The 27,785-nt window shown below is 52.1% G+C and overlaps 10 protein-coding genes across 10 annotated transcripts; 5 read left to right on the plus strand and 5 right to left on the minus strand.

Moving 5' to 3' along the window:
* The first annotated feature begins 21 nt into the window (after window positions 1-21).
* On the plus strand, window positions 22-3,204 carry HD553DRAFT_313170 (vesicle-mediated transport-related protein). The gene is made up of 13 exons (XM_046180199.1): window positions 22-162; window positions 240-362; window positions 430-492; window positions 570-646; window positions 746-897; window positions 1,010-1,081; window positions 1,152-1,298; window positions 1,375-1,589; window positions 1,660-1,873; window positions 1,940-2,426; window positions 2,491-2,610; window positions 2,670-2,757; window positions 2,824-3,204. Exons 1-13 carry the CDS (start codon window positions 141-143, stop codon window positions 3,120-3,122), a joined length of 2,079 nt encoding a protein of 692 aa, XP_046035638.1. The 5' UTR covers window positions 22-140; the 3' UTR covers window positions 3,123-3,204.
* Window positions 3,205-3,337: 133 nt separating this feature from the next.
* HD553DRAFT_273659 (uncharacterized protein) lies at window positions 3,338-6,131 on the minus strand (the record flags this gene model as incomplete). The annotated part of the gene is made up of 8 exons (XM_046177825.1): window positions 3,338-3,686; window positions 3,746-4,303; window positions 4,406-4,855; window positions 4,952-5,097; window positions 5,206-5,363; window positions 5,529-5,653; window positions 5,834-5,907; window positions 6,009-6,131. 8 exons carry the CDS (start codon window positions 6,129-6,131, stop codon window positions 3,338-3,340), a joined length of 1,983 nt encoding a protein of 660 aa, XP_046035639.1.
* Window positions 6,132-6,421: 290 nt separating this feature from the next.
* Window positions 6,422-8,715, minus strand: HD553DRAFT_313174 (putative hexose transport-related protein). The gene is made up of 7 exons (XM_046180200.1): window positions 8,664-8,715; window positions 8,295-8,595; window positions 7,932-8,211; window positions 7,557-7,839; window positions 7,031-7,482; window positions 6,861-6,948; window positions 6,422-6,778 (listed from the first exon to the last, which is right to left on the minus strand). The coding sequence occupies exons 1-7, from the start codon at window positions 8,695-8,697 to the stop codon at window positions 6,582-6,584; spliced, it is 1,635 nt and encodes a 544-aa protein (XP_046035640.1). The 5' UTR covers window positions 8,698-8,715; the 3' UTR covers window positions 6,422-6,581.
* Window positions 8,716-9,371: 656 nt separating this feature from the next.
* On the minus strand, window positions 9,372-10,547 carry HD553DRAFT_285656 (uncharacterized protein). The gene is made up of 4 exons (XM_046178237.1): window positions 10,467-10,547; window positions 10,143-10,407; window positions 9,928-10,080; window positions 9,372-9,862 (listed from the first exon to the last, which is right to left on the minus strand). Exons 1-4 carry the CDS (start codon window positions 10,538-10,540, stop codon window positions 9,389-9,391), a joined length of 966 nt encoding a protein of 321 aa, XP_046035641.1. The 5' UTR covers window positions 10,541-10,547; the 3' UTR covers window positions 9,372-9,388.
* Window positions 10,548-10,842: 295 nt separating this feature from the next.
* Window positions 10,843-11,725, plus strand: HD553DRAFT_357187 (ribonuclease E inhibitor RraA/Dimethylmenaquinone methyltransferase; the record flags this gene model as incomplete). The annotated part of the gene is made up of 3 exons (XM_046183867.1): window positions 10,843-11,079; window positions 11,151-11,321; window positions 11,393-11,725. The coding sequence occupies 3 exons, from the start codon at window positions 10,843-10,845 to the stop codon at window positions 11,684-11,686; spliced, it is 702 nt and encodes a 233-aa protein (XP_046035642.1). The 3' UTR covers window positions 11,687-11,725.
* A 252-nt stretch (window positions 11,726-11,977) lies between these two features.
* Window positions 11,978-13,460, minus strand: HD553DRAFT_350732 (putative Tricarboxylate transport protein). Its single transcript, XM_046183558.1, has 7 exons — window positions 13,335-13,460; window positions 12,883-13,266; window positions 12,743-12,805; window positions 12,485-12,629; window positions 12,384-12,402; window positions 12,176-12,308; window positions 11,978-12,108 (listed from the first exon to the last, which is right to left on the minus strand). The coding sequence occupies exons 1-7, from the start codon at window positions 13,410-13,412 to the stop codon at window positions 12,040-12,042; spliced, it is 891 nt and encodes a 296-aa protein (XP_046035643.1). The 5' UTR covers window positions 13,413-13,460; the 3' UTR covers window positions 11,978-12,039.
* Window positions 13,461-13,693: 233 nt separating this feature from the next.
* Window positions 13,694-15,520, plus strand: HD553DRAFT_313181 (uncharacterized protein). The gene is made up of 3 exons (XM_046180201.1): window positions 13,694-14,551; window positions 14,641-14,888; window positions 14,944-15,520. The coding sequence occupies exons 1-3, from the start codon at window positions 13,999-14,001 to the stop codon at window positions 15,115-15,117; spliced, it is 975 nt and encodes a 324-aa protein (XP_046035644.1). The 5' UTR covers window positions 13,694-13,998; the 3' UTR covers window positions 15,118-15,520.
* A 589-nt stretch (window positions 15,521-16,109) lies between these two features.
* Window positions 16,110-17,940, plus strand: HD553DRAFT_273640 (uncharacterized protein; the record flags this gene model as incomplete). The annotated part of the gene is made up of 2 exons (XM_046177821.1): window positions 16,110-16,636; window positions 16,704-17,940. The coding sequence occupies 2 exons, from the start codon at window positions 16,110-16,112 to the stop codon at window positions 17,938-17,940; spliced, it is 1,764 nt and encodes a 587-aa protein (XP_046035645.1).
* Window positions 17,941-18,173: 233 nt separating this feature from the next.
* HD553DRAFT_313186 (transcription factor/nuclear export subunit protein 2-domain-containing protein) lies at window positions 18,174-25,773 on the plus strand. Its single transcript, XM_046180202.1, has 15 exons — window positions 18,174-18,328; window positions 18,387-18,714; window positions 18,777-20,159; window positions 20,227-20,740; window positions 20,800-21,263; window positions 21,345-21,509; window positions 21,574-21,743; window positions 21,802-22,085; window positions 22,149-22,318; window positions 22,381-22,444; window positions 22,514-22,713; window positions 22,768-22,961; window positions 23,039-25,274; window positions 25,337-25,520; window positions 25,583-25,773. Exons 1-15 carry the CDS (start codon window positions 18,231-18,233, stop codon window positions 25,717-25,719), a joined length of 6,591 nt encoding a protein of 2,196 aa, XP_046035646.1. The 5' UTR covers window positions 18,174-18,230; the 3' UTR covers window positions 25,720-25,773.
* On the minus strand, window positions 25,774-27,527 carry HD553DRAFT_350735 (putative 8-amino-7-oxononanoatesynthase). Its single transcript, XM_046183559.1, has 4 exons — window positions 27,286-27,527; window positions 26,440-27,217; window positions 26,231-26,373; window positions 25,774-26,161 (listed from the first exon to the last, which is right to left on the minus strand). Exons 1-4 carry the CDS (start codon window positions 27,433-27,435, stop codon window positions 25,787-25,789), a joined length of 1,446 nt encoding a protein of 481 aa, XP_046035647.1. The 5' UTR covers window positions 27,436-27,527; the 3' UTR covers window positions 25,774-25,786.
* Between the last annotated feature and the right edge of the window lie 258 nt (window positions 27,528-27,785).

Genomic DNA, 27,785 nt, shown 5'->3' on the forward strand with positions numbered 1-27,785 from the left:
CAAGTTGCATCTTCAGGCATGTGTACATCAGCCGTCTAGTCCAGACAAGCTCCTGTGTCATATAGACATAAGCCTACGAGTAGTGTTGATAGACCTCCGCTTTAAGAGGTATCAAGCAGTCAGCTAGGGAATCATTCAGCATGGCCGACGCGAAACTGTTCAGTGAGCCCGAGCTTTCTTTTGTCGTCTGTCCTCGTTCATCATCTCAACTATCTTGCCGACACTGCTCTTCCCTACAGCTCGAGGCAAGGTCCAGGAGCTCCAAGTCGAACTTCAACAAGCCGACCGGAAGGACAAGTCGTATGCGAAGAAAAAGATCGCCTTGAAGAAGATTGTCGCGAACATGACGATGGGGAACGACAGCAAGTCCTCTTGTTCCTCCTTCTGCTTCATTGCTTTACTGAATTGACCTCTTTGTGCGATAATCAGTGTCTCCTCTGTTTGATGATGTGGTGCAATGTATGCTCATCCAGGTGCTAGAGATCAAGAAGAGTGAGCCTACATTTCTCCAAGCAACCGAGTTAATGTCCCGGCTGATCACGCTCGCCATGCTTCGTCGTATCCTTTAGTGGTCTACCTCTACCTCGTCAATTATGGAAGGACGAAGGCCGATTCGATCCACCACGCCATCTCCGGCTTCCTCTCCGTGAGTATAACCCTGCCCCTCCCCATACCTGCTGTTGGTTCCAACTCTGATACCCTTTACGTCACGCTCTGTGACTACCACCCTCCTCTTGTATAACAGGACTGCAACGACCGTAACCCCCTCATCCGAGCCCTAGCTATCCGAACAATGTCCTCGATCCCCCTTCCACGGGTGATCATGGCCCTCATCGACCCGATGCGGAGCGGGTTACAGGATAGCGATCCTTATGTACGGAAGACTGCTGCGTTAGCGTGAGTCCCTCTTAGACTCTAGTCTGGGGTTTTGGGTGTGTATCGTATATTGTCGTGTGGTCGTGTGCTGATGCAAGGCAACACACTTGTGTGTCGGGTGGTGGGCTTTTAGGGTGGCCAAGCTGTACGTGACGGAACCGGGAAGGAAGGTCATAGAAAGAGAAGAATTCGTAGCTATGCTAAGGTAAGCTCCTCGATACCGCGCTGCCGGTGATGAAAAAAACTCAACCTACTTTGTATTCGCTTCGACGCAGAGACCTGTTGGCGGACTCGAACCCTACGGTCGTAGCTAGCGCCGTAGCGGCTTTAGTCGAGATCTCGGAACGGAGCGACGATATCATGTTGCGTCTCAACGTCACGGTCGCTGGGAAGCTTGTCGCTGCGCTTGGAGAATGTTCAGAGTAAGTTCCGGGATCTATCAGAGCAGGCGGACGTCAAGCTAACGCATCGTAATGATGCGTTTTCGATGTAACCTAGGTGGGGCCAAGTCTACATCCTGGATTCCCTCTTATCTTTCGTCCCCAACTCCTCTCTAGACGCAGAACAACTAGCAGAAAGGATCAGCATCAGATTACAACATGCCAATAGTGCGGTAGTTCTGACTACCATCAAAGTGCTGCTCTACTTGATGAACTATATGGAGGATGAGAGTCTGATCAGGAGTCTCGAGAGGAAGATGGGACCTCCTTTGGGTGAGTTCAGGCTCGAGCGATATGCAGGGAAAGATTTTACAACTCAACGATTCATCGATATCCCGTATAGTCACGCTACTCTCATCCGGTCCTGAAGTGCAATACGTCGCCCTACGAAACATCCTTTTGATCATCCAACGCCGTCCAGCGATCCTAGCCAACGACGTCCGCGTGTTCTTCTGTAAATACAACGATCCGATCTACGTCAAGATGGCCAAGCTGGAGATCATGTATCGGTTGACTCGGGAGGATAATGTACAAGAGGTTTTAGCAGAGCTGAAAGAGTGAGTTGCGGTGCGAAGCGGGAGTGAAGAAGTGCATGCTGACGAGAATATCTGATGGCGCCAAAGGTACGCTAACGAGGTAGACGTCGATTTCGTACGCAAAGCGGTCCGCTCCATCGGTCGTCTCGCCATCAAGATCCAAACCGCTGCCGATCTCTGTATCCCGGTCTTGATCAGCTTGATGAGGACCAAGATCTCCTACGTCGTGCAAGAAGCCATTGTGGTTATCAAGGACATCTTCCGGCGGTATCCCAACCAGTACGAGAGCGTGATCGCCATCTTGTGCGAGAACCTGGACTCTCTCGACGAACCTGAAGCCAAAGCCTCGATGATCTGGATCATCGGACAATATGCGGACCGGATCGAGAACAGCGACGAGCTGTTGGATGATTTCCTCTACACGTTCTCGGAGGAACCGGCAGAGGTGCAACTAGCGCTCTTGACGGCGATCGTCAAGCTGTTCATCAAGCGGCCGACAGTAGGGCAAGAACTTGTACCAAAGGTACTGAAGATGGCTACCGAAGAGGTCGACAATCCGGATTTGAGAGATAGAGTAAGGATTGAGAAGCTCTTATTCAACATCAGATGGAGCTGACCGCGTTGTTTTGCGAGTGCAGGGCTACATGTACTGGCGTTTGCTTTCTTCGGACCCAGCATCGACTCGAGATATCGTCTTGGCGGACAAGCCGCCCATCTCGACCGAGACTGATCGTATGGACAAGGGTATGCTGGATCAGGTGAGTCGTTCCCATTTTCGTCTTGCGAATTCTTTAAGCTTATGTCCCGTGTTCAACAGCTATTATTGCATACCGGGACGCTGTCGAGCATCTACCACAAAAGCCCACAGACCTTCATCCGAACGGCAAAAGCTCGTTACTTGACAGGTAAGACAGCGTCTCGCTCAGAGCCCCGCACAAGCGGGATTGACGCCTCTATCTCCGTGGCCTCAGACTCTCCCGCATTGAACGCTTCATCACGGAGACACCTTCAACAACCTGGGACTCGGTCGCGATCGGCAGCCCCGCCCCCATCATCAACATCGCGACCCGGTCCACCTGCCACTGCACCTCGACCGCCGACAGCGTTGATCGACACTAACGCCGAGGACGTTTATTCGCCGATAGATGGGAACGCCAACGAGCCTTATGCTCAGCTTGTCGGCGCGCTTGGAGGAGGTGGAGGCTATCAAGCGGACCAGCCGCGACCGAAAGGCTCCAGCAGGTTGATGGACGACGACTTGCTTGGCTGAACCGTGTCCCGGATGAGCTTTTTTATGGACGTAACGATTTGGTGTCATGTACGAGGAATATATACCATTCATACAGCGCGTTGCCCTGGAGATGGCCTCCGACATGGCCTCTGACATGACCCAGGGGACTGTTGTCATCAGAGTTCCGCTCGCGATATTCGAGGTGCTCGGTCAGACTCTAAGGATTCAATGCTATGGCGCCTTGTTACCATCTTCTACTCGCTCCCAAAATGCGACATAAACGCCGTGAACAGTTCAAGGTCGAGTTCGTGATTCAAAAATGCAGAGGAAGACTCTGGGAATCCGAAGAGGTCTCCTTGGTCCGGAAGATACTGGTTTGCCGAATTATCGATCTCGCGAGCCGTCACAACGTTGGACAGGTTGGGTGCTCTCGTCTCTGCTACCCCCATTGCCGCTTTTGACTCTACCAGTTCCAGCAAAGCCAGATCTTTCATATTCGTCTCGTCGGCAATGGCGTGTTTGCGGCGGACAGAAACGAAACGTTGCAGGCACTCGCGGATGACGCCGAGTCGACCGTCGGTCGGGTCGATGAGCATGATCATCCTAAAATACCTCGTTGTCAATATCGGTCGATCGCTCCGATCGAGATTACTTCTGCTCACCCCAAGATGACAGCACATGTCGTGATACGATATGTGCCCATGCTAACGTCCTTGATTCCCAACTCGGTATTCACCGCCCTAGCCCAAAGATCATCGATCGCCGACTTGTAACACGCTTCGAGACTCGGTTGGCATTGATCCGTAGGCCAGGTACTTCGAGCGCGGGTGACCAGATGCGGACGGTGCAGTGCGATGCGTGCGAAATTATAGTCTGTCGAGAGGATGAACCGCCTCGTGATATGCGTTTTCGATGCTCCCAAGAACGACAAGTTGGAATCCGCTCGAGTGATGACTTGGAAAGACGATGGCAACTTTTGCCTCCATTGATCCAGAGCTTGGTCTAGTTGGAGCGTCTCGTCATATCCACTTGGCGCCAGACGGAACGCGTTTTTCACGATCAATCCCATGATCGTGGCCAGAGTCGACCGAAAACGCACAAACGCGAATACCGAGTCGAGTTCCTCTCTAGTCTCGGCAAATCCATACGATACGCTAGAACTTTCAGCCGTATCCGTCGGAGGGAGTGCGTCGCAGTCATCGTCTTGAATTGATGACGGCCTACCCAGTAGGAGCGCCAAATATCGGTCCATATAGTAGACATCTGGAATCGCTCCGATATCAGTCAATAGGCAACAAAAGACCATACCCTTCCTTGTCTACTCACATGCCCAGACCCGTCTTCTTTCTTCTGCGACCTCGTCCGTTATCCCCCTGACGATCGACGTCGTCCTATGCAGACCTATCGCCTGAGCCTTCCTGACAGCCGTTCCGACCGAAACGTAGGCGTCCGATGCTCGTCTCGACAGTACCAAGTACCTCGCGACCAGTATGTCCCCTACGACCAGCCACAAGGAAGTGTTTCCTTGTGAAACCGTATCAGACACCGCCGTCGCCCGTCTTGACGCTTCGTATAGGTTCTCCGCGGCATCTTGTCTCGCTCCCTTGGGCTGTGACTGGTCCGCCAGAGTCGAGATTGCCAAGACGATGAACAGTAACGGCATAAAGTGCACGATCTCGGCCGTATCCTGTCCAGAAGGGTCGAATTGCTGGAGACCTATTCGACGGTGATGGTCGAGAAAGATCGTTTCCTGGATGGGGAACCGGGTCATACTATATGAAGACAGAGGTAGAAACAGAATCGATCCGTCAGCTGCCATCATGATAATAATGCCATATCATCTCCCGCAAGGGAGACTCGAGACGTACTTTATCGTCCTGAAATAATGATTCAACAACCTTTCCCGCTCGGCCGGAAAAGGCAAGAAAGCGTACAACTCCCCTAACGCCCTTCGGGCTGCCGCGATCGGTCCATCGATACTCCTCCCGCCCCGTCCACCAGTATCGGCAATATTCTCCGCCTAGATTTGTAGTTCGATCAGTACTCGCTCAGTATACGAATTCATGCTTTAACAGAGAGAGAGAAAGAGCGAGTGGCATCATCATGCTACGTTGCGACTCACGGTCTGGTCGTCGGGAATCAAGACTACCGGCGGTTTATCCACCGTGAACAAGGCTGAAGGACCGTAATACTTCTCGTGTGAGATCCTTCCGTGGTTTGGGTTATGGTTGTGATTCGCCGAGATGGGGTGAGGTGCCGTTGCTGCGTTGTAGCTCGATCCTGCTGTAGCGTTCGAGCGCATGCTCCCGTTTGGTAGTATGTAAGATTGAGACGGGGATTCATAACTCGGGCCGAGGTTGGTGTAGAACGGATTGTCATATGGCGGTTGCAACTGAGATTGAGGTTGTTCCGAACGTCCTGTCCAAGCCAGCTTCTTCGCCTGACGATGTTCCCCGTGGTCACCGTTACTACCATCGTTGCTATTACCCAACAAGATCTGCTCGACCCTCTCCAGCCGTTGTTGAACATCTATCGACCTGTCCCTCGTGTCGACAGCGACTTCATAATTCCTTTCAATCCGATTTTGAATCTCTTGCGAGGTCGTTCCAGGATCTTCATATCTAGGTGAGACATCGTATTGACGTGAATTGCAGATGGGTTACACATGTATTACACAATCATGTTCCAGGTGAGAGATTGATGGTTCATCAGTTATGAATTGATCTTTTCTTCTTGCCCTTCTTACTCACCCTGCGATCAGGTACGAACATAGACCCGGTATTCTTCGTGCTTGACATGTCCCGCAAGGCAGAGCTCTATCGCACTACCCACCATCAGGACGAGCAAAGACCACATACAAATCCTTCTCATTAGGCGAATCTATACACACTGCCGTCTGGACTTGGTCGTCCTTTCCGAGCTCACCTTGGCCTTTTTCTTTGTACACTCTGTACAGCTAAGATGAACCCTCTTTCTCTTGCCCGGTCGCTCCTCGGCGGCTGACCCCGTCTTCGGGGCGATGGGTTGGAGGGGTTGAGGCCGATCCATGATTTATGGGACTAGCACTGATGACACTTCGTACATGACATCTGGACTGCTCATTTTCCGTGACCTAGTGGAGTAGGTACGTAGGTGACAGATGATATGACGAGATTGAGAAGGGGGTGAGCAGTTTACGACTCGGCTATTTCCGATCGACAGTAGCTGGTCAGTCAATCATTTGATCCCGTCGACAACTTGCAACTTGTAATGCCCGAGCCGGTCATGGTTGAAGTTGAACGTGTAGATGGTCAGCAAATGGGATATAAGTACATAGTCATGCCGCCAGACATGAAGTACAGCTCTAGCGTCATACACCTTTGCTGCATAATCGGTACAAGCTACAAGCTATGACGACTGCGCCAGATCCACAAAACTCGTCCCAGAGAGGATCGATATTGACTCGCGCTTGTCTTTGATATGCCTCTGTACACGACCTCCAGCTAGAACAGGTAAGTTTTACACCTTGGCACGAGCTCGCTCTTCAACGAACACATCGCTCTCATACTTCTCATCCATCTCCAAAACAGACCTCTGAGCGTCCGGCGTGGCACTGGTATACAGGCCATCGGCGATCTTCTTCTGGTTGACTCCGTTGAGCCACCACGATCGACCAAAGAGGTCTTGCATGGTCTCCATCGGTTTACCCTTGACCTCTGCAGATATAAGGGGGAAGAAGATGGCAACGTCAGCGATTAAACAGCCAGAATCAGTCTTCCGATTGGCTAGATGACTTACCAGGAAGGGCGAGGAACATATAGGTAATAATCAAGGCGGAGACACAAGCAAAGATTGTGAATGGACCGAATGATCCGATGTTGGCGACCTGAAACGCGCCACCATCGATAATTAGCAATTCAGGAATGCGCTTCTCATATACACACACAAGGCTTTCGTTTGCGACTCACCATATTAGGGAAGAACCTCGTGAGTAAGAAGTTGACGAGGTACTGCATACTGAACGTCATGCTCATGAGCTTCGACCGGTAAGCGTTGGGGAAGATCTCGGCATTGAGACCGATAGCGACAGGCGCCCATCCGATCCCGTAACCGATAGCGAAGACGAATAGGCAGACGACAGCGACCCACCCGGCCGCGGTATTGTGATGAGGGGCGAGAGCGCCCAGGTAGACGGCGATATAGAGAACGCAGATCAGGTTGATGATCGAGCCTATCAAGAGACACGTCCTCCTGCCGAACCGCTCAGCGCAGAAGAGAGAGTAGACAAAGACGGCGAGGACCTTCATGAGACCGTAAATTCCCGAGTAGAGGTACGTTCCGGCTTTTCCCGTGACGCCGATGGTGCTCAAGATCGAGGATTGATAGTAGGTGATCGAGTTTCCGCCGGAAAAATTGAAGCCTGGAAAATGATTTTGAAGTCAGGATCAAACCTTCGGTCACAACAAGGAAGTTACATCGCGATCGCCGACTGACCAATCTGGGCGATCAAGACGAGAATAAAGCGCCGACGCAAAGTCACATCCCTCTTCAACTCGGAGAACAATCCCGCCCAAGAAGTCGCGCTCTTGATCTCTTGTTCCTGATTGACACCCCTCGACATCTCTTCCAACTCTTGTTGGAGGAAATGATGATCCTCAGGGAGTCGACGGATCTTGGCCAACGTCTTCTTTGCTTCCTCCATTCGACCTCGGGATGCGTACCATCGAGGGGAGTCGAAGATGACAGGCGCGACGACGCACATAATGATTCCGGGGTACTAAAAAGCACAAGTCATAGAGGCAAAGATATCAGGGTCAAGTACCTCGAAATGCTGAAAACCTGCAATATCTTCATTGAGGTGGAACTAACCATCTGAAAAAGAACCGGGAACCTCCATTGCCAATTCGACTCCTCCGAGATGTACAGGATCGAGACGTAATTCATCCAGTAACCGAGCGCCACTCCCAACATGATGTTGATACTCATGAACGCTCCAAGGAGACCTCTAATAGCTTTGGGTGCAATCTCGGCCAGAAACATGGATCCGTTTACCGCTCCTCCTCCTGAAGCATAGCCCTGTACGGCGCGTCCGACGATCACTTGGACGACGCTTCCGCTCGCGCTGATCTGGATGATGGAGCCTACAAGACTGGAAAGAGGATGGTAGCATTCAAGTCAGCTATTGTATACATGTTGCATTGCATATCGCCGATCGCATCTCCATTGACTCACTAGAGAAATCCGTTGACGAACATGGTCCACTTACGGCCTAGTCGATCGTTGAACGGAGCAGAAGTCGACGTTCCGACCAGACCTCCAAGGACGATGACAGAAGTGATCCAGCCAGAGTTGTTTGTCTGCTCTGAAGCGGAAAACTCTTTCCATCTGAAAGTCTGTTTGAACGAGCTCATCGCCAGGATCCCGCTGATATTAGACGTGTTGGCTCCATGGAGGCCGCCTGAAAGCGCTATGCAAAAGGCCGAGGCAAAGAGGTACCAATTGAGGACCTCTTTCGGTGTCTCGGCCAAAGCCTCTGTCACCAGGCGCGCTCGACATCAGTATTGTTACGAAGTTGGAGACGGTCGGCAACACCAGACATACTCTTATTGATGAGTGCACCTAGAAGTCCCGACATGATGAAATAGGAGATGCGCTTGGCTTGATTGGGTTGAAAGACGCTCAAATCCCTCGAATGCGGAGGCGCCAGATAGATACCTAAGTACTCTCAGTAACGCGCTATAATTAGCTCGCGAGGCGTCCGGGGCCTCAGCATATCTCTCGGTCCACAGTTGTTGAACAGGGAATAGCGGGTGCTGAAGAGGATTCACATAGCTCGGGGATCGCTGAAGCGGGTTTAGCAGGTCACATTGAGAGTCGTCCGGTCGCAGACCGGTCCTACAACATTGGCTGACAAGTTCACGCCGCAAATACGTGTCCGATTGGGCTTTAGAGGTCGGCGAATTCTTTGAGGGTACATGCGGAGAGGAGCGCCGCATGGATTCTCCAGACCACAGTCGGTTGGCGAAGGAAAGGATCGCTTGTTGGCCGGTTGCGGGGCGACAATGCTGATCATTCTGAGCACCTTCTCCATTTGCGGTCGATGAAGGAGATGTTATATCTGTCGAGGCCCAGGACGCGAGAACGGGCTTTTCATCTGGCTGTACCCCTGCCTGTCTGATTCTTTCTGATCTCGTTATATATAGTATGCTTTCGCATCTGAGCAAGTGGCAAGCAAGTGTCCGGATCGAACACGGTACATTTCGCTGCATAGCTTTATGATCATTGACACATTCAAGCCGCGCAAGCGATCCGATTACAAATCCGCCTCAATCGTCCCTATCGTACTGCATCAACACCCTCGGGTTCTTCACCATCAACTTTTGCCACTCCTCCTCGCTCAACCAAGTCTTGAGCGTTTTTACCCAAGTGTAATCGTCAAAATCTACAAATGGCTCGATATCGGTTGGCTCCAGGTTCTTGGGTCTCCTATGGAACGGTTGGGTATGGGGCCAGTCAGAGCCATAGAGTACTCTGTCCGGATTAGCTTGCACCAGCGCTTTGACGAGTGTCTCCATATCCAGATACTCAGGCCCGGCTTCCGAGCAACGATAAGGTGCTGAGAGTTTGATCCACAGTTTGCCCGATCTGAGCAACGTGGTGATCGCGTCCAACCCGGGTTGCCGAAGCACATCGAAATCGGTGGTCTCGCTTTGGGTGTAATTGGCAAGGGAGGCGGTCTTCAAGGCGCCAAAATGATCGAGGACGACTGGCGTAGGTAGTTCGGCAACCACAGCAGCCAGCTAGAGAATGAACGGCTCATTGTCAATCCGGCAAGATCCACTAGAGATGCACCATATCGACTCACTTCCGACCAAAACTCTGGATGAGGATGATACACCTGAATCGCCCATTTGAAAGGAGCGACCCTAGCCGAATAGGCTTTGAGACACTTGATCTGTTCCTGAAGGTCATGTTGTGCTTTATGATGATGGTAGTCGATCCGGATCCCTTTTACACCCTGCGCAAAAACTCGGAGAGTCAGATTCACTAAACTCCAAGCGCAATAAACCTCGTGCTTACAGCATCATGCATCCTTCGAAGATCTCCATCAGTCACGGTTTCAAGATCGATCACTGCAAATGCCCTGGCGGTCCCGTTAAAGTACTCGAGGTATCGATAAATCGAGGAAATGTCGAGTCCGAACGAAAGTCCATGGGCAATCGCAGGATGTTCGATTCCGAGCTTGTGTTGGAAAGCTTCAAAGTCCGCAAGAGGTGTATGAGCTGGGGTGAAATGTCGCCGAGGGGAGAGCTCGAACCGGTCGAGTTCGAAGATGTGAAAGTGTCTGTTCGCAATAGGTTTGCCTTAATCGGGACGTCGGCTCGCGCGAGCAAGCCCACTTACGTATCCCATGAGCCTGGCGGGCAGACCCTCTCCTTTCGGGCCGACTCAGGAGCTGTTTCGATGAGACTGGGCATGATTTTGAGGAGGTCTGCGGTATGAAGAAAGCGGCGCTTAAGCGTAGGTCAACATTTCGAACGGCGTTGCGATATTGCGATATTTATCTGAATATCTCGATGAAAGCCCCAGTGATCTATTTGTGGCATGACGGAATTAGCGGGGAATGGCGGGTCGAGGCGCGCTTGTGGGCCAAGAACATCAAGCCCGAATTGCCCGAGTTGCGGGGTTGATATACCATACTCTGTTGGTCAGCGGTCAACACCCAGAGCGGACACATGTATACTGCTTGATCATTTGAAAGTCTCACATTCATAGCAAGATGGCTGCCGCGCGAAACATCGCTTCTCTCGTAAAACGACTTCAGCCGTTTACTTCTTGCGATGCGGCCGATGCGCTTGTCAAGCTGGGTGTCCCTTCGGGCGGATTCTTACCCGGTCTCAAGGCGCACAGCCCATCATACCTCTCCACAAAGGTCAAGGTCATCGCCCCTGTTCAGACCATAAAATTCGAGAGGAACGATCAGAAGGGAAAGAAGCCAGAGATCGTCGGTCACTACGTAAGTCTGTTCGGACAGGCAAATATCGCCGTGCTATCATGAAGCTGATCGGAATTTGGACTGCCTTCCAGGTCGATCAAGTCAAATCTGGTCATGTGGTTTTCTTGTCACAACCTAGCGGGCTTTCGAATGCCTGTTGGGGTGGATTGATGTCCATGCGATCTCGCCATCTCGGTGCTGTAGGAACGATCATCGACGGAAACGTTCGCGACATCGCGGAACAACAGAGCATGGAATGGCCCGTAAGTCCTTCGCTTCTTGTCTCATGCTGAAGTTTCATGCGGTTTGATTATTTACCGTGCGCTCTGTTAAGGTCTTCTGTCGAGATGTGGGAACGACCGCCGGGGCCCCTGTGTGCTTTCCATCGGCCATAGACGTCCCTGTCAAGCTCAATGATCCGCGAGAACCCGATGCAACCATCAACCCCGGCGATATCATCATGGCCGACGCTGATGGCATCGTCTGTATCCCTCTCGACTTGGCGGAAAAGGTAGCCGAGATGATCCCACAACTGGCAGAGGTGGACAGATTGTGCGGAGAGGATGTTCTGAAGGGAAGGAGCATCACCGAGACTTTCAAGGAAAGGAGGGGCCGATTGAGATGTTGAGCGGATGCGCTCAAGGAGGTTGCATATTGTATATCGGCAGGGTTCTATGGACTGTATACAATATACCAGTTCCTTCACAGTTCGCGATCCGCGATCACAGTCAAGCCTCTGCTCCGACTGACGCATAACGCATTGCCCTAGAGGCATCGCCTCAATCGCGCAGGAGAAGTAAAGATTGCGACCGTAGGGCTTGCATCGAAATATGACAAGCGAAATCTCATGCGTGCTCTAAAGCCTAGTCTGTAACGGAACCGATTCGCACACGGAGGGTATAATCATCGATCAAAGCGGCCCAAATCACTCGTTTCCTTCCAGTCTACAATTGATAGACCATAAACAAACCAAGCCTTGCCTCACGGAGTCACAGCCTTCAGCCATTTCAAGACATTCTCATAGACGATGAATGTCACGCTTCCCGAAATCTAAGAGGCACGACAACGGCATGATCAGTCTCCTTGATCCCTCAAGACCATTTCGCTGGAGACCTACGGTCAGACGAGCCACTCGGGGCGAAGATCCTTTCCAGAACGCCAAGACGCCCTCGTTCCGTATGGTGCTGATCAGGCAATCCAATGTGTTACGGTACAGGTCGCCTCCTTGTTGCATCCGTGTTTTGACAACGCTGAAAAGAACAAAGACAGGAGGGCTGAGTTTTGTACAATACGGTCTTTTGTCCCTTTGGCCCCATGAGACTGACTCGAACGGCATGGTGGCATCTGATAATCCGAACCGGCAAGGCGATAACGAGAATCTCAGCTATCGATCAATTGAAAGATCTTACCTGAAACGTCGACTCACAAACTGTGATCACTCCCGCAGCGCTGCCGATCATAACCGTCTGCGTATTGGTTACCTGGCCTGTAGAAGATCTTGCCTTCAGAAAGTCCTTCATGAACTCGTACGGGGTGAATCGGGTAGCCGAATTGGCACTCTGTTTCATCATCTGTTTCAGACGACTGAGGGATTGAGCACTGAGAATTGCGCGACTCAATAACCGATGGAACTTACTGTAGGTAGTAGACCCTTGTATAATGCCTATGCTCCCTCGTTTCTGACGATCTGAGAAACGAATTCGACATTGCTAGTCTTGCCAATGCCTACGACGCTGCTAGCATTATGCTGGATCAAGCGCGTTCTGTACGAATCGGTCATATCAGCCAGGTTTACAATAACTGCCTTCAGAGGAAGGTACTTACTTGATACTTTCGGAGGGAGTGACCGCAACGATAGACTCTATGCAACCAGCTCCAATACCAGCTGTTGACGATGGAGGCATCAGTCACTGAAGTGTAGTTGCGTTCGAGGAAGACCCGCTTGCCAAGCATGTTCTTCGCCGGTGTCAATTTGCCCGTCTCCCTGTCTTTGAGCAGATCCCTGATCGCCTCAAAGGTAAAGAACCTGGTCCCCGCCTTCAAAGCGTTGCCAAAGACGACCGGAACCGCTCCTCGATAGAATCCGGGGACTCCGTTCGTCCCGTAGGTTTGCTTGATGATCTCCGTCAAACGCGAGGCTTTCGGATCGATTTTGTTACCAGCCTGCTTCTTGGCCAGTTGCGCCCGTGTCTTAACGTATTCTGTGGGCTGTCAGACGTGCGCTTCGTTCAGGTCGGGTCGGGATTCTGTTTGGCAGAACGTTCGCGCCTACGTACATAGGTCACAAAGGACTCGACGCTACCGGCCGCTGCGCCCGCGACTAAACCCAAGAGTCCTGTTTGCTTTTCTGCCATCGTGCCCGGGAAATCGTTGTGCAATCCTTTCCCTCCAGGACAAACACGAGGCCACAACGAGCTATTCCACAATCACATCTGACCCATATAAATGTCGCTCAATCAGGAGATCAGCGGATTAAGCGGGAGATGGCGGATCTAAATGTTTCGATATCGGGAAACGCCGAGGTTGGTCATCACGTGAGCCAAATACCGCGTCACCCTCGCCGACCTTGAATGGACGTCGAGCTGTCTAGCATGTCTAGTAGTGTACTAGTGTTATATCTGTGATCCGCAACCTGGCCTAGTCTTCTGGCTTTCAGGTTCTCGCCATCGCTTATAGCATGCTTTTGCACGACACCATCGTCAACGCCAACTCTGATGAACAGCTCCGAAGACGATCAGCTGTACACAGCTGGTATCATTCTGGACGAAGAACCTTGGTGTAATGCACCATCTCCGGTCCAAGATTTGGTGCGAAATTTATTAGATTTCACGTCTACTATACCTCCGGACTGTCTCTTGGTGCTTCGTTCTTTACTATGTTGGGGCGTTCAAAGCGATCAGGTGCTGTGAGCTCCACATTAATGATCGAAACGTAATTCGTATGGCTCTCAGACCATATGCTACGGAGATGTCGGGCCAAATTACCGCATCGCTAGCGTCAGCTCAAACCTCAGCACGGTCGAAACCATATACTACGATCGGGGCCATCAGCTGGACGAAGCGATTTGAGAAACGCAACAAAGACAGGAACGCACCTGGCACCGACCTGTCTCTGTGGCTCTCGCCTGCTTTCTGGAGGATCGGGAAATCTATCACAATTGCTCGTTTCAATCGCGACATATGGCCGCTCGCATGCAGCAAATCGTTGAACATGGTCCTGACGCTGCGTACTGATCATGACTGCAGGCGGGATACAATCTGGACCTCGATTTCTCTCGCGCCTCATGATATTCGCTTGGAACAACCGAGACCGACCTTCACAATTGGTTTCAATTCTCCGGAACCGGTCAAGACAGGCTCAATAAGACAGAAACGTAGCCGACCTCGATCAGAAATTGTATCGTCCACCGCGATCAGAGACTATTCTGATCGCGACGTTATCCAGGAAATGATACGTCAAGCTGGAGCAAACTCTATACCGCATGTAAATCAAGGTAAGATATATGAAGATGGACGCCCCCTGATCGGGGTGAACGGCTGTGAGCGAAGTGGCTGACGAGATCTGCCGTTTCTATTCCGTCAGGTCATCCGGAATTGTTTTATCCCTTCTCCTGCTTCCAGGTTGAGCCAAACACCTCCTCAGCGCGTGTCGCGATCGATCGGCCGGCTCGATCGCTCTCTTCCGCTATCGGTATACTCCAGAAGCTGACGATCCGGGCGAAGGATACTTTCAAGCTTCCAGTCGTCGTATTTGGAGCGACTTCAGTCGGAGAGCTGTGGAGACTCTACGTTGCTTACGAGCCAGAGCCTTGGCATTATGGCATAGTTTGCGTAAGTTCCGGTTATGAGCACGACTCTCAACTTACTCACTTGAGACCATCATTAGAATATCTGCACTACCTGGACAGGCATGATCCAGGAAGAGGACAGCTGCAATAGTGTCGAACGTCTCTGGTTGATGGAACGGATCAAACGGTGGAGCATAGAGATACTTCGTCCTCAGTTACAAACCTGGTTAGGATATAGTCAGCCTCGCGCACCTAAAGGTGTTCACGCATGACTGAAGTGAGCAGTAAGACCGAGTGCGCCAAGTATACTCAGCTATAAGCAATGACCTCTCCGGTATTCGGATCTTTGAGGTAGAACGGGGTCGATCAATCTCATCTTCAGTCCACCCACACGCAAGACCTACGGGTGTATGGCCAAAGATGGACATATATCTAGGATAGCCATAATCTAGTCCTAATCAAGCATTTCCCATCACGAATATCTGCACGGTTTGTAACGTGTGACATCTGCCAGGGCTCGAATGACATTATGCAAGTTGTTCAAGTGGTTTCGGCCTCTGTACAACCTGTCCATGATCCATGATCCCACATACGTACATCCAGCGTACTTAGCGCGAGATTTCGGCTTTCGCCTGAAGCTCGCGAGGCCTGCCCACCTTTGATGTATCCTGAGAAGCAGAAGGATGCCTCAGGGCCTCAGCTCTCCTACACCTACAAGTAAATTCATTATCACAAAGCTCAGTAGTAATAAAGTGGAGACTCAGTGCTTGCCTCCTTGATTCGGCCCGTCTGCTCCTCAAGCCCGGCTCTTGGAGTGCCCCGACATTCCGGCATATATGACTTACTCCAGCAAGCCAGAATCGAAGAACAAGAGGTCCTGGTCAGATGGCAACCTGGCTGTTCTCGGTGGGGTCTCTGGGTTTGTTGCTTGGCTAGCTTCCACAAGAATGGGTGCAACAGCGAATCACTTCGATGTTGTCGACCAAGCGGAGGTGAGTCGGGCTTGCCTCAGCCTCTACGCTCGAGGGAGTCGCTGATGACGTAGTGATACACCTGCTGGTATCCAGACTTCTGCCGGGTCGAGCTCATTATTATCGAATCTCAACCTCGTTCAGACGTTGAGCTCAATGGGGCTCCTCGCTACCGTAGGCGTCGGTGCTATCTGCTCCGTGGTCATCGGCAGTTGGTTGATTCGATCAAAAAGAAGTAAGTTGTCTGTCGGTCTTCCACAGGCCGATCCCAGCTTACCACGGTTCATCATACAATGACAGACAATGCCACGGACAAGACAACACCTCTCAGCAGCCCTCCTCGCTGTCTAGCTTTACCTTCAGCCCTCTTACCATGCATAACATCCCACCGCCGGCTTCTCCCAACTCCCGCCAAACACGCCTTTTCCTACCCTCTCATCTACATGGGCATCGACCTAGACGAAGTAGAAAATCACAACTTGGACCTCCCTTCGCGCTTCTTTCGGTACGGGACAAGCAGATCTATACTAGGTCTCCGACATGAGCATTACCTCGCCCCTGCTATAGGGGAGAAAGAGGCGAGAAGGGGCGCATGGAAGGAAGAGTTGAAGACCCTTGTCAGCGCACATGGGGTGCCTGGAGAGGAGATGGGAAGGGTATGGATGGTGACCATGCCTTCTTATCTCGGATTCGTGGGAGTCAACCCTCTGTCGGTATATTTCTGCTACAAAGACACGGTTAGGAATGCGGATGAGTACGAAGAGAGATCGGCAGGGCTGTTATGCGTCGTACTGGAGGTGCACAATACGTTCGAGGAGAGGTGAGTACCAGGTCTTGATCGATCTGAACCGACACAAGCTGATAGCTCCAACGCTCATTTTCTGAAGACACCTCTACGTTCTGCGCACATCACACGACGAAGTGGACCCTCAGGGGAATCACGATCACGCCTGGGTATTCCCTCGAACGTTCCACGTCTCGCCATTCAACAATCGAGCTGGGTTTTACCGGTTAGACGTGCAAGATCCATTTTCGAGATCAAGTACCGAGCCGAGGATCAAGATCACGCTCAATCAGCTGACCCAGGAGAAAGACACCAAGCTCTACGCTGCTTTGCTAAACCACCCCGACAAGACAAGGCGCCCGGTGGATATCACCATCAGTAATATCCTCAAGGTGGTCTTGTGGCGACAACCCTGGGATCTCTTCCTGACCACTTTCCGAATCCTTCGACAAGCATGGACTTTACATTACCGTAAAAAGCTGTTGGTATACCCTAGACCGGAGCTCCATACCAAGAGTACGATGGAATCAGAACCCATAGGACCTGCCGAAGAGCTCCCGGGACACAGCCTGAAGGTCCCGTTGAATCCCGTTCAGGTCGACGTAGGGAATATCGGTCGGTCAATCGGGTTCCGAGCGGTCGATGCGGCGGAGAAAAAAGCGGAGGGCTTATTATTACCTGATATGAGGAGAAGGGCGGAAGAAGAGGCTATCACCGTGGAGATCAGGTTTGCGGATCCGTCAAGGGGGGTATCACGGATTGGACCTGCTGGAACTGCGAAATCGTGCTTGGTCGTTGAGACGAGGCATCCCGCGCTTTTTATACAACTGTTAATGGCGAGAACACCCAAGCACTTTCTCCTTACTGCCAAGCAGGAACGACACACCTCGATCTCATCAGAGGAAACCTTTGAGCGTCTGATGACACCGAAACCACGACCAGAGAGATCGACAAGCGGCTTGGTGGCTACCATCAAGGATTGGGTGGATGCGGTCCGAGCAGCCCACTTGATGTTCCTGCTATCATTCTGCGATCGACCTATCCCACCGGAAATCGTCGTGATTCATCAGCAACAACGACATCTGGCTGATCTTTCCGGAATTCGCCAAAACCTGTCGATGCTGTTCATCCTCGCGTCATTGCTATTTGCTGACAAGCTCGAAGAGAAGATCTTCCGGGTGGTCAACGCGAAGTTCATCCCGGGGCAAGAACCGTGGATGGTCTGGAAGCGTACGGTGGATTCGATCTGGAGGGGTCATACAGATGATGATGAGTTCGCCTTGCGAGGAGACCGGGAGTACGGGAGCGTGTTGTTGACGGATATTCAGTCTGTATCTTAGATGTGAGGATACATGTGTCAGCAGTATGTGTTACCAGAATTACCAGCTTGACGATAGAATACAAATATCGCAGTATCCTGCGTGCATGAAACGCTTGCAGTTGCTGCTTGTCGAATTGCATATTCACTTTTAGCGGAAGTGGAGGCGATCCGTCGAATCCATGCAAGGCAGATCGAAGTGAGAACTCTTACCTACTCCTATAAGCTTATCGATCCTTCGAGCAAAGTCAAGCAGCACAGACGAAGGGTTTCTCACTTAGCCTGAGAGTTTCCCGACTTGGCGAATCGGTCATGGATCCCGCTCTCGAAAAAGGCTATCTGGAAGCCCAAGATGTCGTCGGGAGCTTGACCACGGAAGAAGCCTGGACTGCTGGAGGAGAGCAACGCAGGTATGTATGCTACTCGCGACGGTCGGGGCAAGACTATCGATCTGACCGATGTTCATAGTCGAGAACTTCTCGTTCGCTCCCTAGACGATGTCCGGACGAATGCGACGGCGTTGCCTCTGTTACATATCTTGCTATACCTCTTGCTTCAAGCCACATACCCATCTATAGCATCCCTAGCGACTTTCTTCGCCAGCTTCGGCGAACACCCTCATGTCCAATACCTTCAAGAAGCAATAATCGATGTGGTGACATCTGTGGAGGAGCAAGAAACCGTACGGAAAGAAGAAGCTGCACGGCTCAGCTCTGAAATCGGGAACGAGATCGAAACGAACGCTTCATCGGAAGGTGGTCTTTCGCGATCACTGGAATTGCTACGAGCGCTCATAGTGAGGCTTTACATCCAAATTGATGTAAGACTCCTTGTCCACGCTGATCATGACTTGCACAGATTGCCAAATGGATGAGCTCGGAGCAAGCTGCACACCTATTACCCTCGACTTTGACGACCCTTCCAGCCCTTTCACTCCTGCCAGCGAACAGCTCCGCCGCAAAACACTCCGCCGCCGAGCGAAGAAAGCGGACGGCGATCTTCTACAAACAGAAGAAGTACAATGTTTCTCGGGAAGCTTCGGAAGGATACACGGCGTTTTTGGTACTGCTCTCAGATGACCGATACCTCGGAAAAGGAGGAGAGGATGAGGACGCTACAGATCGAAAGCGGAGGGCGAAGGCTTTGTGGAAGGAATGTCTGGCCGTTATCGGATGGTACGATCTCAGTCCGCAGCGGATCCTGGACCTCATGCTGGATGCTTTCTGCCAGAAATTGGCTCTCCATTGGCGATTCTACATCGACTTGTTGGAGTGCTCTCCCTGGTCGAGACGTAACCTCTGCTCAGCTAGATCTGATGGGGACGAAGATATAGAGGAGGGTGCGATGGAGACGGATGAACCCGCGGAATCCAGGGGCATGACCGATTTCAAGGCCAGGTTGGGCGAGGAGACGGGCAACCGAGTTTTGACCCAGGTTCTCGGCTTCAAGTTCGCAAGTCATCGATATGACGATCGGGACCTGAAGGGTGTTGAGCAGGATCCGACGGCGGCTTCTCAAGAGCTATTCTATGTGACTGCCATCTTGATCAAGCAAGGCCTGATCCGGACCGTCGACATCCTGAATCACCTCACACCGGATGACACGACCATGGACTCGCTCGTCCGAGCGTACAAGATCAAGACGCAGCAGGATATCCGGAATCTCGGTGGAAATGCCTTGGTTATGGCTGCTGCGCTTCCAGACGATGATTCGCCATCTGGAGCCGCTGCGAAAGCGTCAACAGATGCTGATATTCCTAAACCGAGGAAAGAGATTCCGGAACAGAAGATTCAGCTCTGCGAGGCACTGCTCGCGATCGGGCAGATCTCGTCGGCCTTCTACATCATCTCGCGCTGGCCAATCGTCGCACAGTATTCGGAGCGTGTCGCTATCCTCATCATGCGTATCGTCCGGTATGCACTGAAGCCAGCCTATGACGTCGTAGAGGCTGCACGCAACGAAGGGATGCCACCGCCGGGGTTAAACTATCGGACACACTTTGCGTTTGGAGAGCCAGAAGTTGTCGACTCGCTATACTGTCCGGAGCCTATCGACACTGAAAGGCGACGTTTCCGATTCTTCTTCCGAGGATGGACTTCCCAATTGGAGCGATGGACCGACCCGGCCGAAGTCATCAGCAAGGTCCAACCGTTGATGAGCATCGTCGGGGCGCGGGCGGCAAGCGATGCTTCCGTTCTGATATGGCTCTGTCGGTTGGGAGTCTATCATACCACTCAAGATGTACGTTCGCCTCTCAGTATCAGCGTATTGATACGGAAGCACACGCTGATATATCTTTACATTGCAGACTTCCGAATCTGTACGGTCGGCCTGGGTCAATCTGGTCAGGACCAGCTTGCTACCGGCGATGCCGCTACTCAACGCCAACTACGGATACAACAACGAACTTTGGCCCCTACTGCGACCTCTTCCCTACCAATTTCGTTACTCACTGTACGGGGAGTGGCATATCGCCATGTCAGACAGCAAGGATCGATCCTATATCCCGGTAATGGGATTGGCGGCTGCAGCGATCCAGAACACCACCAAGCAGACTCTGAAGCGAATGACGAGCGAGCTCAATCGGGCCCATGCCCGGGCCATCGGCAAAGGCAGCTATTCGGCACCGACAGCTCTCTGGCAAGCTATTCTGCCGCAGATCATGAGTTACGAGAACATGATTGATACCGTGGTCGAAAGCGCAAGATATCTCAGTAACCTTGGTTGGGACGTAACAATGTTCATGTTGCTTGACGCCCTGTCAGACGAGAGCAAAGAGAGGGTCAAGAGCGATGGGTTGACAGCCTCGGCCTGGTTGCAAGGTTCGTCCCGGAACTCTCAGATACTTCCACTCGTGCTAATCAGACAGGTCTTCCCGTAGCCGTATCCTCTTTCATCGGTCGTTTGGCCAAGCGATATACGGCTATGCCACTTGAGCCCCTCATGCAACAGATCGGCAACCAGTTGAAGAGGCAAAGCCTTGCGGATTTAATTACCCTGAAACAACTTATCAGCAAGATGTCTGGCATCGAAGTCGCGCAGGATCTGACCAAGGCCCAGGTCGCTTGCCTTGCTGGAGGTCCTTTGATGCAGCGCGAAGCTATCGATCTCACCCAAATCAGACATCCACCCCCACCAACAGACGATAATGAGAGGATGAGTCGAGGTCGACCGAAGAAGCCTCCGGTATATGACAATTCTAGGCATAGGTTGATCCAGGCTTTGCAAAGTTCGGGTCTCATCTTGCCGATCTTGGTCGCAATTGCGCAAGCTCGAGAGGCTTGTATCTTTGTTGCAACTGAGAACCTAGGACATACCAAGCAATTGGGATTGGCTTTTGACGACGTGAGTAGCTTTCGATCGATCATGGCACAAAGCATTACATTGTGGCCATTTTAACTGATCATGATGATGTATATTTGTCAGTGCAACAACGTCTTCAACCAATATCTTCGACTGCTTGTTGCAGGTTTGAACACGGACGAGCTTGTAGCCATGCTGCCTTCTTTCATCAGGTTGTACAAAGACTTTGGGGTGAGCTGGGACCTGGCGTATCACATTATCCGTCCTCAATTGCACAGGAGTATCTATGTGAGTGAAGTCCTACCGTTAGCCGTTTGGGCTTGCGACTGATCGCACCCCCACGATGATTTAGCACGACCGCGAGGCATACCTTCGCTTGCGCTTGGGTTGGAAGAATCGATCAGTTGACGCAGCCGAGACTCACCTTATCACCTGGAATGAAGAAGTCGTCCAGCCTCCGCTTCTGCCGCTGGTCGTGGACACTGCTAGATGCGTCTCTGCCGAGCTTCATGACAATGGCCTGTAAGCTCAACAGATTGTTTTGGCTTGACTTCGCCCACAAATACCGCTTGCTTTGTAGGGAACCATTCATGGTCACTTTCTGGCAACTTGGTCTACCTGAACTCGCGGTTCCAGACAAAGCTTATGCCAGAACCATCTCGCGTCTTGAAGCTTCGATGGCGAGACTGGAAACATGGACCGCCCTGAGATCTCTAACCGCGGAATGGGTAGACGCTTATCGCTCCAACAAGGTTGAGCTAGGTGCCCTAGTCGACAAAATAAAGGCTGAACAGCGAGATCAGGAGAAGCTTGTCGCCACTGCTGCTGCGCGGCTAGACTCGGAAAAGGATCACTGGTTCCCTGGTGAGTGTGTGACATACTCTTTTGATCGTGCTAAGCCTCTAAAAATCTCACCATGACACGCAGAAAAACCCGCTATCCGGGAAAAACGTTACCTGGCTGGAATGTTGCATGCCGCTTGCTTCTATCCACGAGCCATTCACAGCACAGTTGATGCCTTGTTTGTCGCTCGCTTCGGTCAATATCTTCACGCTGCAAGAACGCCGAATTTTTCGCTACTACTGTTCTATGAAGAGGTAAGCGCTCACTTCTGATATTCCAGATCGAAGCAAAACTTATTCACCTAGAACCTGCGCAGTTCTTTCCAGATAGTTTCGTTCCATTTATCTTCGCTTGCAGTGAAGCCGAGGTAGCCAATTTAGGCAAGCTCATTCTCAGGCTCGCCTTTCGGACTGCTATTCATGGCTTACAAGATATCGTTGTCCTTACAGGTCAATGTATGATGACTATGCTGGCGGATCTGGACCGCTGGCATGCTTCTCGCGATGTATATGAAGCCGAAGCATTGGGAGCGAATCCGAACGAGAATTTCGACGGTCTCTTCTACGGCATGAGGCTGGATGGTGCACGCCACCTCGACTGGGAAATGTTCCGTAATATGTGCTACAAGTGGCACCGACGTTTGACCAAGGTATGTGAATCACGATAGCTGATAGGCTACCGCGAGACTGATGGATTACTTCAGGCTATCATCGCTTGTCTGGAGGCTGCCGATTACCTTCACATAAAAAACGGCTTGACGTTGGCCCAAAGGCTCATTCCTGCTTTTCCTAAAGTCAAGAGGCTCTACGATGACATCATCAAGTCGCTCGATGACTTCAAGCTCAGGGAAAGGGCACGGGAGGATCCTCGGGAGGACCTCTTGCTCGTTGTTCAGGCGTAAGCACGCAATGTTCTTTTTAAGGCAAGGCCCAAACGCTTTGCTTATCTAAGAGGTGGGACGGTTGTCGTTTCAGATACACCTCGTTGCTCGAAGCTGCCAAGAGGGACAAATCCATCAAACTTGTTCTCACAAGCGACTATTGCATTCCGCCCGGGCAAGCCAACGCCAAGGTAGCTGCGCCTGTCCCGGAGGCCAACTCGAAGACCGATGGTGATACCGCACGACCGGCATCGGGTATACCCAAAACTGAACCGATATCGCAGGAAGCGCTTGCTGCTCCTATGGCTGTCGATGCTACGCCGGGTGTATCTGCTGCATCAACAGAGACGATAACCAAAGAAGCGACAGAACAAGTGATGACAACTAAGGCTGAGGAGGTTTCCGCCGAATCGCCAACCGATTCAGATGCCAAACCGATGGCGCCGATTGCATCAGCCTTGGACATCCCCAACAACGCCACGGTAGCTCAAGCGCTGCAGCAACTCGAAGCCGAGCCGATATCCACAGCGGAATCACAGCACGCATTAGCTGTAACTGCTGCAGCTTCGCCCGCGGACCTCAAAACGTTACGCGAGCAGTTGACCTTGCGCAAAGCTCAGGGCAAGGCGAAAGCTGTCGCGTCGCCTGCAGCAGAAGAGAGCGCTATTCCCGTCGTTCTTGCCGAAGACAAATCATCAAAGGACTCCATGAGCATGGAAGTCGACGGAGCCGTAGACATTTCGGTCACACCACCTTCATTACCAGTGGCGGAAGTACGCAAGATAGATACTTCAACTCCGGCCGAGCCAATCTCGCGCCTATCCTCTCGCAGGTCCTCTGTCACACCATCCGACCTGCCCCGCGGTCCTCGTGCGGACTTGGAGCGTGAGGCGTCTATAGCAGCGCGCATCTCGTCACCAATGGTGGGCAGAAGCCGCGATACCAGTCCCGCCGCAAGGCCAAAGGCAGAGGAACTCTCGACCAGATCTCGAGAGATGCCGCCTCCACCAGCTCCTAGAGAGATGCGCGAGAAGGAAAACAGCGATCGTCAGACCCGACGGGATATTTCGCCTCATCGCCCCTCTCGCAGCAGGAACGGCAGCGCAGACAGCAAGACCAGCAGAATCAGCGCTTCTCGACGGGACGCCGATCGACAGCGAAAGCCACTCGATTCACGACGAGACGAGAGCGATTCGCGTATCCGTCAACCCGAAGATTCACTTCGAGACAGGGTAAAGGAATCAGACACGCGTCGCAGCGATCGTGACAGAGAAAGAGAAAGAGAAAGAGATAGGGATAGGGATAGGGACAGGGATAGGGAGGCCGACAAACGTCGAGATCGACCGAGAGAACGTGATCATGATGCGCGAGGCAAGCCCAGAGAGAGGGTAAGGGACAAGGAAGACCGAGACCGCGGACGTGATAAAGACAAGGATCGATCAGTAGATTCCTCTCGAAAGGACTCAGAGCGAACTCGCGACCGGAGGGATCATGACAGGATCGATCGAGACCGAGGGGACGATCGATCCCGGAACGCACGCGATCGTGACGACCGGAAAGGCGATCGTGATAGTCGACGCGATCACCGAGACCGTGACCGTGAACGTAACCGTTCCCGTGATTCTGAGCGTGGCTCCTCTAAAACAGCATCAAGGGAGACCGCTTCAGAACGTGCCAGCGACCGCGCTCGAGGGGACCGAGATCGGGAACGAGAACGAGAGCGCTCTCCGGTCCGAGCTGGACGTCGTGACAAGGATCGGTCAGAGGATAATGTTCGCCCAAAGGAGGTGGATGACCGCCAACGAGGAAGCAGGACCTCTCGCGTGGATGAAGATACTCGGGGCTCTACCCGTAGGGATATTCTGCCCGTATCAGAGGTTGGCGGACGGGACCCAAGCGCCCATCTGGACGCCCTGGCTAGTCGTTTCGACGACAACAGGAGAAGCCGCATGTCAACGGTGGCTACCCCCATGTCAGATCAAAGTCCTAAGACAAACAAAGTCGCTGAGAACGGATCGGCACGAGAGGAACCTCACCGTCCCCATGATGCTGGCAACAACGGCAACGCTACGCCCCGCTTAGCAGAGCGTATGGGCCTGACCAGTCGCAACGACACCTCTGGCGATGGGAGGGACAGGCAATCTCGATCGATTCAGCCGGAAGCGGCATTGAACAGGAATGGGTCACATGCCTCGGTGATCGAAAGTTTGACCTTGCGCACCGATCGAGATCCGCCTCCTCATTCCAGTAGTGAGCTCAGACACGCGAACAGGGACAGTGCTTCAACCCGAAGCCACACTCGCGAAAAGCCGACAGAAGATCGAAAACAAGTACGTCTGCCTCGTGTTCCCCTCCACTCGCGGTGCTTCAGCTGACCTTGCGTAATCGGTAGATCTCGGTTTCCAGCACGAGCACTCCTGTTAAAGCTTCACTGTCATCACGTCTCGGAGTTATCGTGGACGCAAATCCATCCGGGAGCCAGCCCGTCCCAGACACATCCTCTCCTCAAGCCGTCGATAGATCCGCAAAGACATCTGAGATCTCGAGATCGCCTGATCGCAAGCGTACGCACGAAGGTGGGTTGGTTACAAGAGAGAGATGACAATCGTAGCGTGACTGACTGGATGTCCTATGGCAGAGAGCACAAATGAAACACCTCAGGCAAATTCTACGCCTACAAATCCCAGTAAACGCCCAAGAATCGATCGGGCGGGCGCAAGAGAAAGAGGTGGAGCTCTGTCTAGACTCTCAGGAGGGTTCCTGAGCAAAAAGTAGCTAGACTGTATAATTTGTGAACGGCATTGAGATTCGGGTAGCATATCGCATAGTAGTGCTTGCATGATTACAACCTGGCCTTGAGGGGCGGTGCTGCAGCTGTATGCGGCCCATGAAGTAGCCAGACTCTGATGGCTGCCAACAGTCCGAGCACATCTTCTTCGCGGTTGCCTGCGTGTAAGCAGACCCGGACTCTCTCCCTGCCTTTGGGAACCGTTGGGTGCACGACGGGTCTAGTGAGGAAGCCTTGTTCTCGGAGATGCAGAGCCAGACTATGTGGATGCGGCGTGATCAGGGGAGTGATATGCGTGGGTTCGGTTGGTGTTGCTGCGTCTTTGTCCGCAAGTAAAGATAAGAGCGTATCTGGGACGACATTCTCCTGCAGAAGTCGTGATACCTCGTGGTTGAAAATGTTGCATATCCGCTGCAAATCGCGTCTCCGCTATATGAACGCAAATGAGCTCATCGATGTCCAGGACTGGAAAAGTTCGTTTTCAGTTTGAAGCCTTACCTGGTCGCCTTCGTCGCTTTCCAAGACGTTCCAAGCACTTTCTATCGCCAAGACGTTGTTGACAGACATGGCCGTTGAGAAGATGAATGGCCGAGCATAGTTGATAAGAAACTGTCGGACAGCAGGAGAAGCTACGAGGACAGCTGTTTATTCACGATTGTTTTGTAATTTAGCTTTTGCGGGGGTTCTCTATATTCTCTCTCACTCACCACCCTGGCCTCCGACGGCTTTACCGAATGTCATCACCCGGACCTGACACCAATCTCGCACTCTTCTCGCTCTACTCCTGTATCGCTCGTCCCGGTCGGGACCCTGACCCCGGTCTTGTAAATGCCAGGCCAAGCCTCTTCCTCCTTTACCTGACACCCCCGTAGTATGTGCTTCATCCAGCACAAGGATCACCTTGTTCGGGTTCACATGATGTGGGAATTCTCGCCGTAGCGAGTCCAGCAGAGTGAGGATCTCGTCCAGCGGTGCCAAATCTCCGTCCATAGAGTAAAGGGATTCGAGTGCGACGTAAATTATCCCCTTTCCATGTCGTTCAATTTCCAAGCTGATGATCTGTCGCAATACTCGTTCGAGGGCATCGACCGAGTTGTGCCGAAAGCTATACCTTTGCGACTCTGGTACGCCTCGTCTTGCGTTACCCCGCATCCCATCCCATACAGAGGCGTGTACCAACTCGTCGTGGACGATATAATCTCCTCGTTGTGGTACTGTCGAGAAGAACGATACGTTTGCATCGTAACCCGAGTTGAAAAGTAGAGCGGAAGTGTCCGATGTAGAGGGGTCTCCATCCGTTGTCCCGCTGGCGTAGCTGAAGTACCGGGCCAAGCGTTGTTCGAGAGAGGTATGGTACGGTGTTGTACCATCCAACAAGCGAGACCCGGCCGATCCGAAGAGTGAGGCGGGGCAATTCTCTAATCGGCGAAGGTAGCGACTTCGGAGAGATGGAGAGTGGGTGATGGATAGGTAGTCATTGGAAGACTAAGAATGGATATCATAGACTCTGGTTAGTCCGAGTCGAAACTAGTTCTCGCTTTCCCATCTCTCACAAAGTCTATCAGTTCGTCTTTGCTCGATCCCGTACGATCGCTTGCAGTCTGGACCGTCCTGTATCCTTTCAAGCTCCTGTAGGTCGAGTTGCGTTTCCGTCTTTCCAGGAGACCCTCGAGCCTGGAGTCAAGTGATTCGCTCGACGACATGAAGATGTAATCCAGATTGAAGATTCTTGTTCGATGTGTTCCAATGCCAATGAGAATACCGCGTCTGGTGTGTATGTAGGAGTGATCGATCCGTTTCTACCACAAATCTTGAGATTGTGATTGATTTGATCAAACTTGGCACGGAATTCGGGTCAAAGCAATATGCTTCCGGCAAGCACCTGTCGGAAGTAATATGATCTCAATTACTCCCGCCGGTACAAACTCCAAGCCACGATTGCGCTCGCCTTACGCTTGTGAGAACCACAACATCGGGCTGGCGATTGGCCAGAGGACTGCGCAGGAGACGCTCGGACGGGATCCAGACAGTTCCGGAGAGGTCTGGATCGGTT

This window comes from Filobasidium floriforme, assembly GCF_021052385.1.
Source record: "Filobasidium floriforme strain CBS 6241 chromosome Unknown HD553scaffold_14, whole genome shotgun sequence".
Classification (NCBI taxonomy): Eukaryota; Fungi; Basidiomycota; class Tremellomycetes; order Filobasidiales; family Filobasidiaceae; genus Filobasidium; species Filobasidium floriforme.

What these genes read in the sequence shown, in the direction of transcription:
- HD553DRAFT_313170 (XM_046180199.1), top strand. Translation starts at nt 141, where the DNA reads ATGGCCGACGCGAAACTGTTCA. An exon ending in GAATTCGTAGCTATGCTAAG is followed by an intron (nt 1,082 to 1,151) that starts GTAAGCTCCTCG and finishes GCTTCGACGCAG; the next exon opens with AGACCTGTTGGCGGACTCGA. An exon ending in ACAAGGGTATGCTGGATCAG is followed by an intron (nt 2,611 to 2,669) that starts GTGAGTCGTTCC and finishes CGTGTTCAACAG; the next exon opens with CTATTATTGCATACCGGGAC.
- HD553DRAFT_313181 (XM_046180201.1), top strand. Translation starts at nt 13,999, where the DNA reads ATGGCTCTCAGACCATATGCTACGGAGATGTCGGGCCAAATTACCGCA. An exon ending in TATACCGCATGTAAATCAAG is followed by an intron (nt 14,552 to 14,640) that starts GTAAGATATATG and finishes CTATTCCGTCAG; the next exon opens with GTCATCCGGAATTGTTTTAT. An exon ending in GGCATTATGGCATAGTTTGC is followed by an intron (nt 14,889 to 14,943) that starts GTAAGTTCCGGT and finishes GACCATCATTAG; the next exon opens with AATATCTGCACTACCTGGAC.
- HD553DRAFT_285656 (XM_046178237.1), bottom strand. Translation starts at nt 10,540, where the DNA reads ATGCCCAGTCTCATCGAAACAGCTCCTGAGTCGGCCCGAAAGGAGAGG. An exon ending in CCGCCAGGCTCATGGGATAC is followed by an intron (nt 10,408 to 10,466) that starts GTAAGTGGGCTT and finishes TATTGCGAACAG; the next exon opens with ACACTTTCACATCTTCGAAC. An exon ending in ATCCAGAGTTTTGGTCGGAA is followed by an intron (nt 9,863 to 9,927) that starts GTGAGTCGATAT and finishes TTCATTCTCTAG; the next exon opens with CTGGCTGCTGTGGTTGCCGA.
- HD553DRAFT_313174 (XM_046180200.1), bottom strand. Translation starts at nt 8,697, where the DNA reads ATGTCGGGACTTCTAGGTGCACTCATCAATAAGA. An exon ending in TTCGTCAACGGATTTCTCTA is followed by an intron (nt 8,212 to 8,294) that starts GTGAGTCAATGG and finishes TCCTCTTTCCAG; the next exon opens with TCTTGTAGGCTCCATCATCC. An exon ending in TATGTTCCTCGCCCTTCCTG is followed by an intron (nt 6,779 to 6,860) that starts GTAAGTCATCTA and finishes TTATATCTGCAG; the next exon opens with AGGTCAAGGGTAAACCGATG.
- HD553DRAFT_350735 (XM_046183559.1), bottom strand. Translation starts at nt 27,435, where the DNA reads ATGTCGTCGAGCGAATCACTTGACTCCAGGCTCGAGGGTCTCCTGGAA. An exon ending in AAGACGAACTGATAGACTTT is followed by an intron (nt 27,218 to 27,285) that starts GTGAGAGATGGG and finishes ATCCATTCTTAG; the next exon opens with TCTTCCAATGACTACCTATC. An exon ending in AAAGCGACGAAGGCGACCAG is followed by an intron (nt 26,162 to 26,230) that starts GTAAGGCTTCAA and finishes GCGTTCATATAG; the next exon opens with CGGAGACGCGATTTGCAGCG.
- HD553DRAFT_350732 (XM_046183558.1), bottom strand. Translation starts at nt 13,412, where the DNA reads ATGGCAGAAAAGCAAACAGGACTCTTGGGTTTAGTCGCGGGCGCAGCG. An exon ending in TCGAGTCCTTTGTGACCTAT is followed by an intron (nt 13,267 to 13,334) that starts GTACGTAGGCGC and finishes CACGTCTGACAG; the next exon opens with CCCACAGAATACGTTAAGAC. An exon ending in CCCGAGTGGCTCGTCTGACC is followed by an intron (nt 12,109 to 12,175) that starts GTAGGTCTCCAG and finishes CGTGCCTCTTAG; the next exon opens with ATTTCGGGAAGCGTGACATT.
- HD553DRAFT_313186 (XM_046180202.1), top strand. Translation starts at nt 18,231, where the DNA reads ATGGATCCCGCTCTCGAAAAAGGCTATCTGGAAGCCCAAGATGTCGTC. An exon ending in AATTGCTACGAGCGCTCATA is followed by an intron (nt 18,715 to 18,776) that starts GTGAGGCTTTAC and finishes TGACTTGCACAG; the next exon opens with ATTGCCAAATGGATGAGCTC. An exon ending in TGGGATTGGCTTTTGACGAC is followed by an intron (nt 21,264 to 21,344) that starts GTGAGTAGCTTT and finishes TATATTTGTCAG; the next exon opens with TGCAACAACGTCTTCAACCA.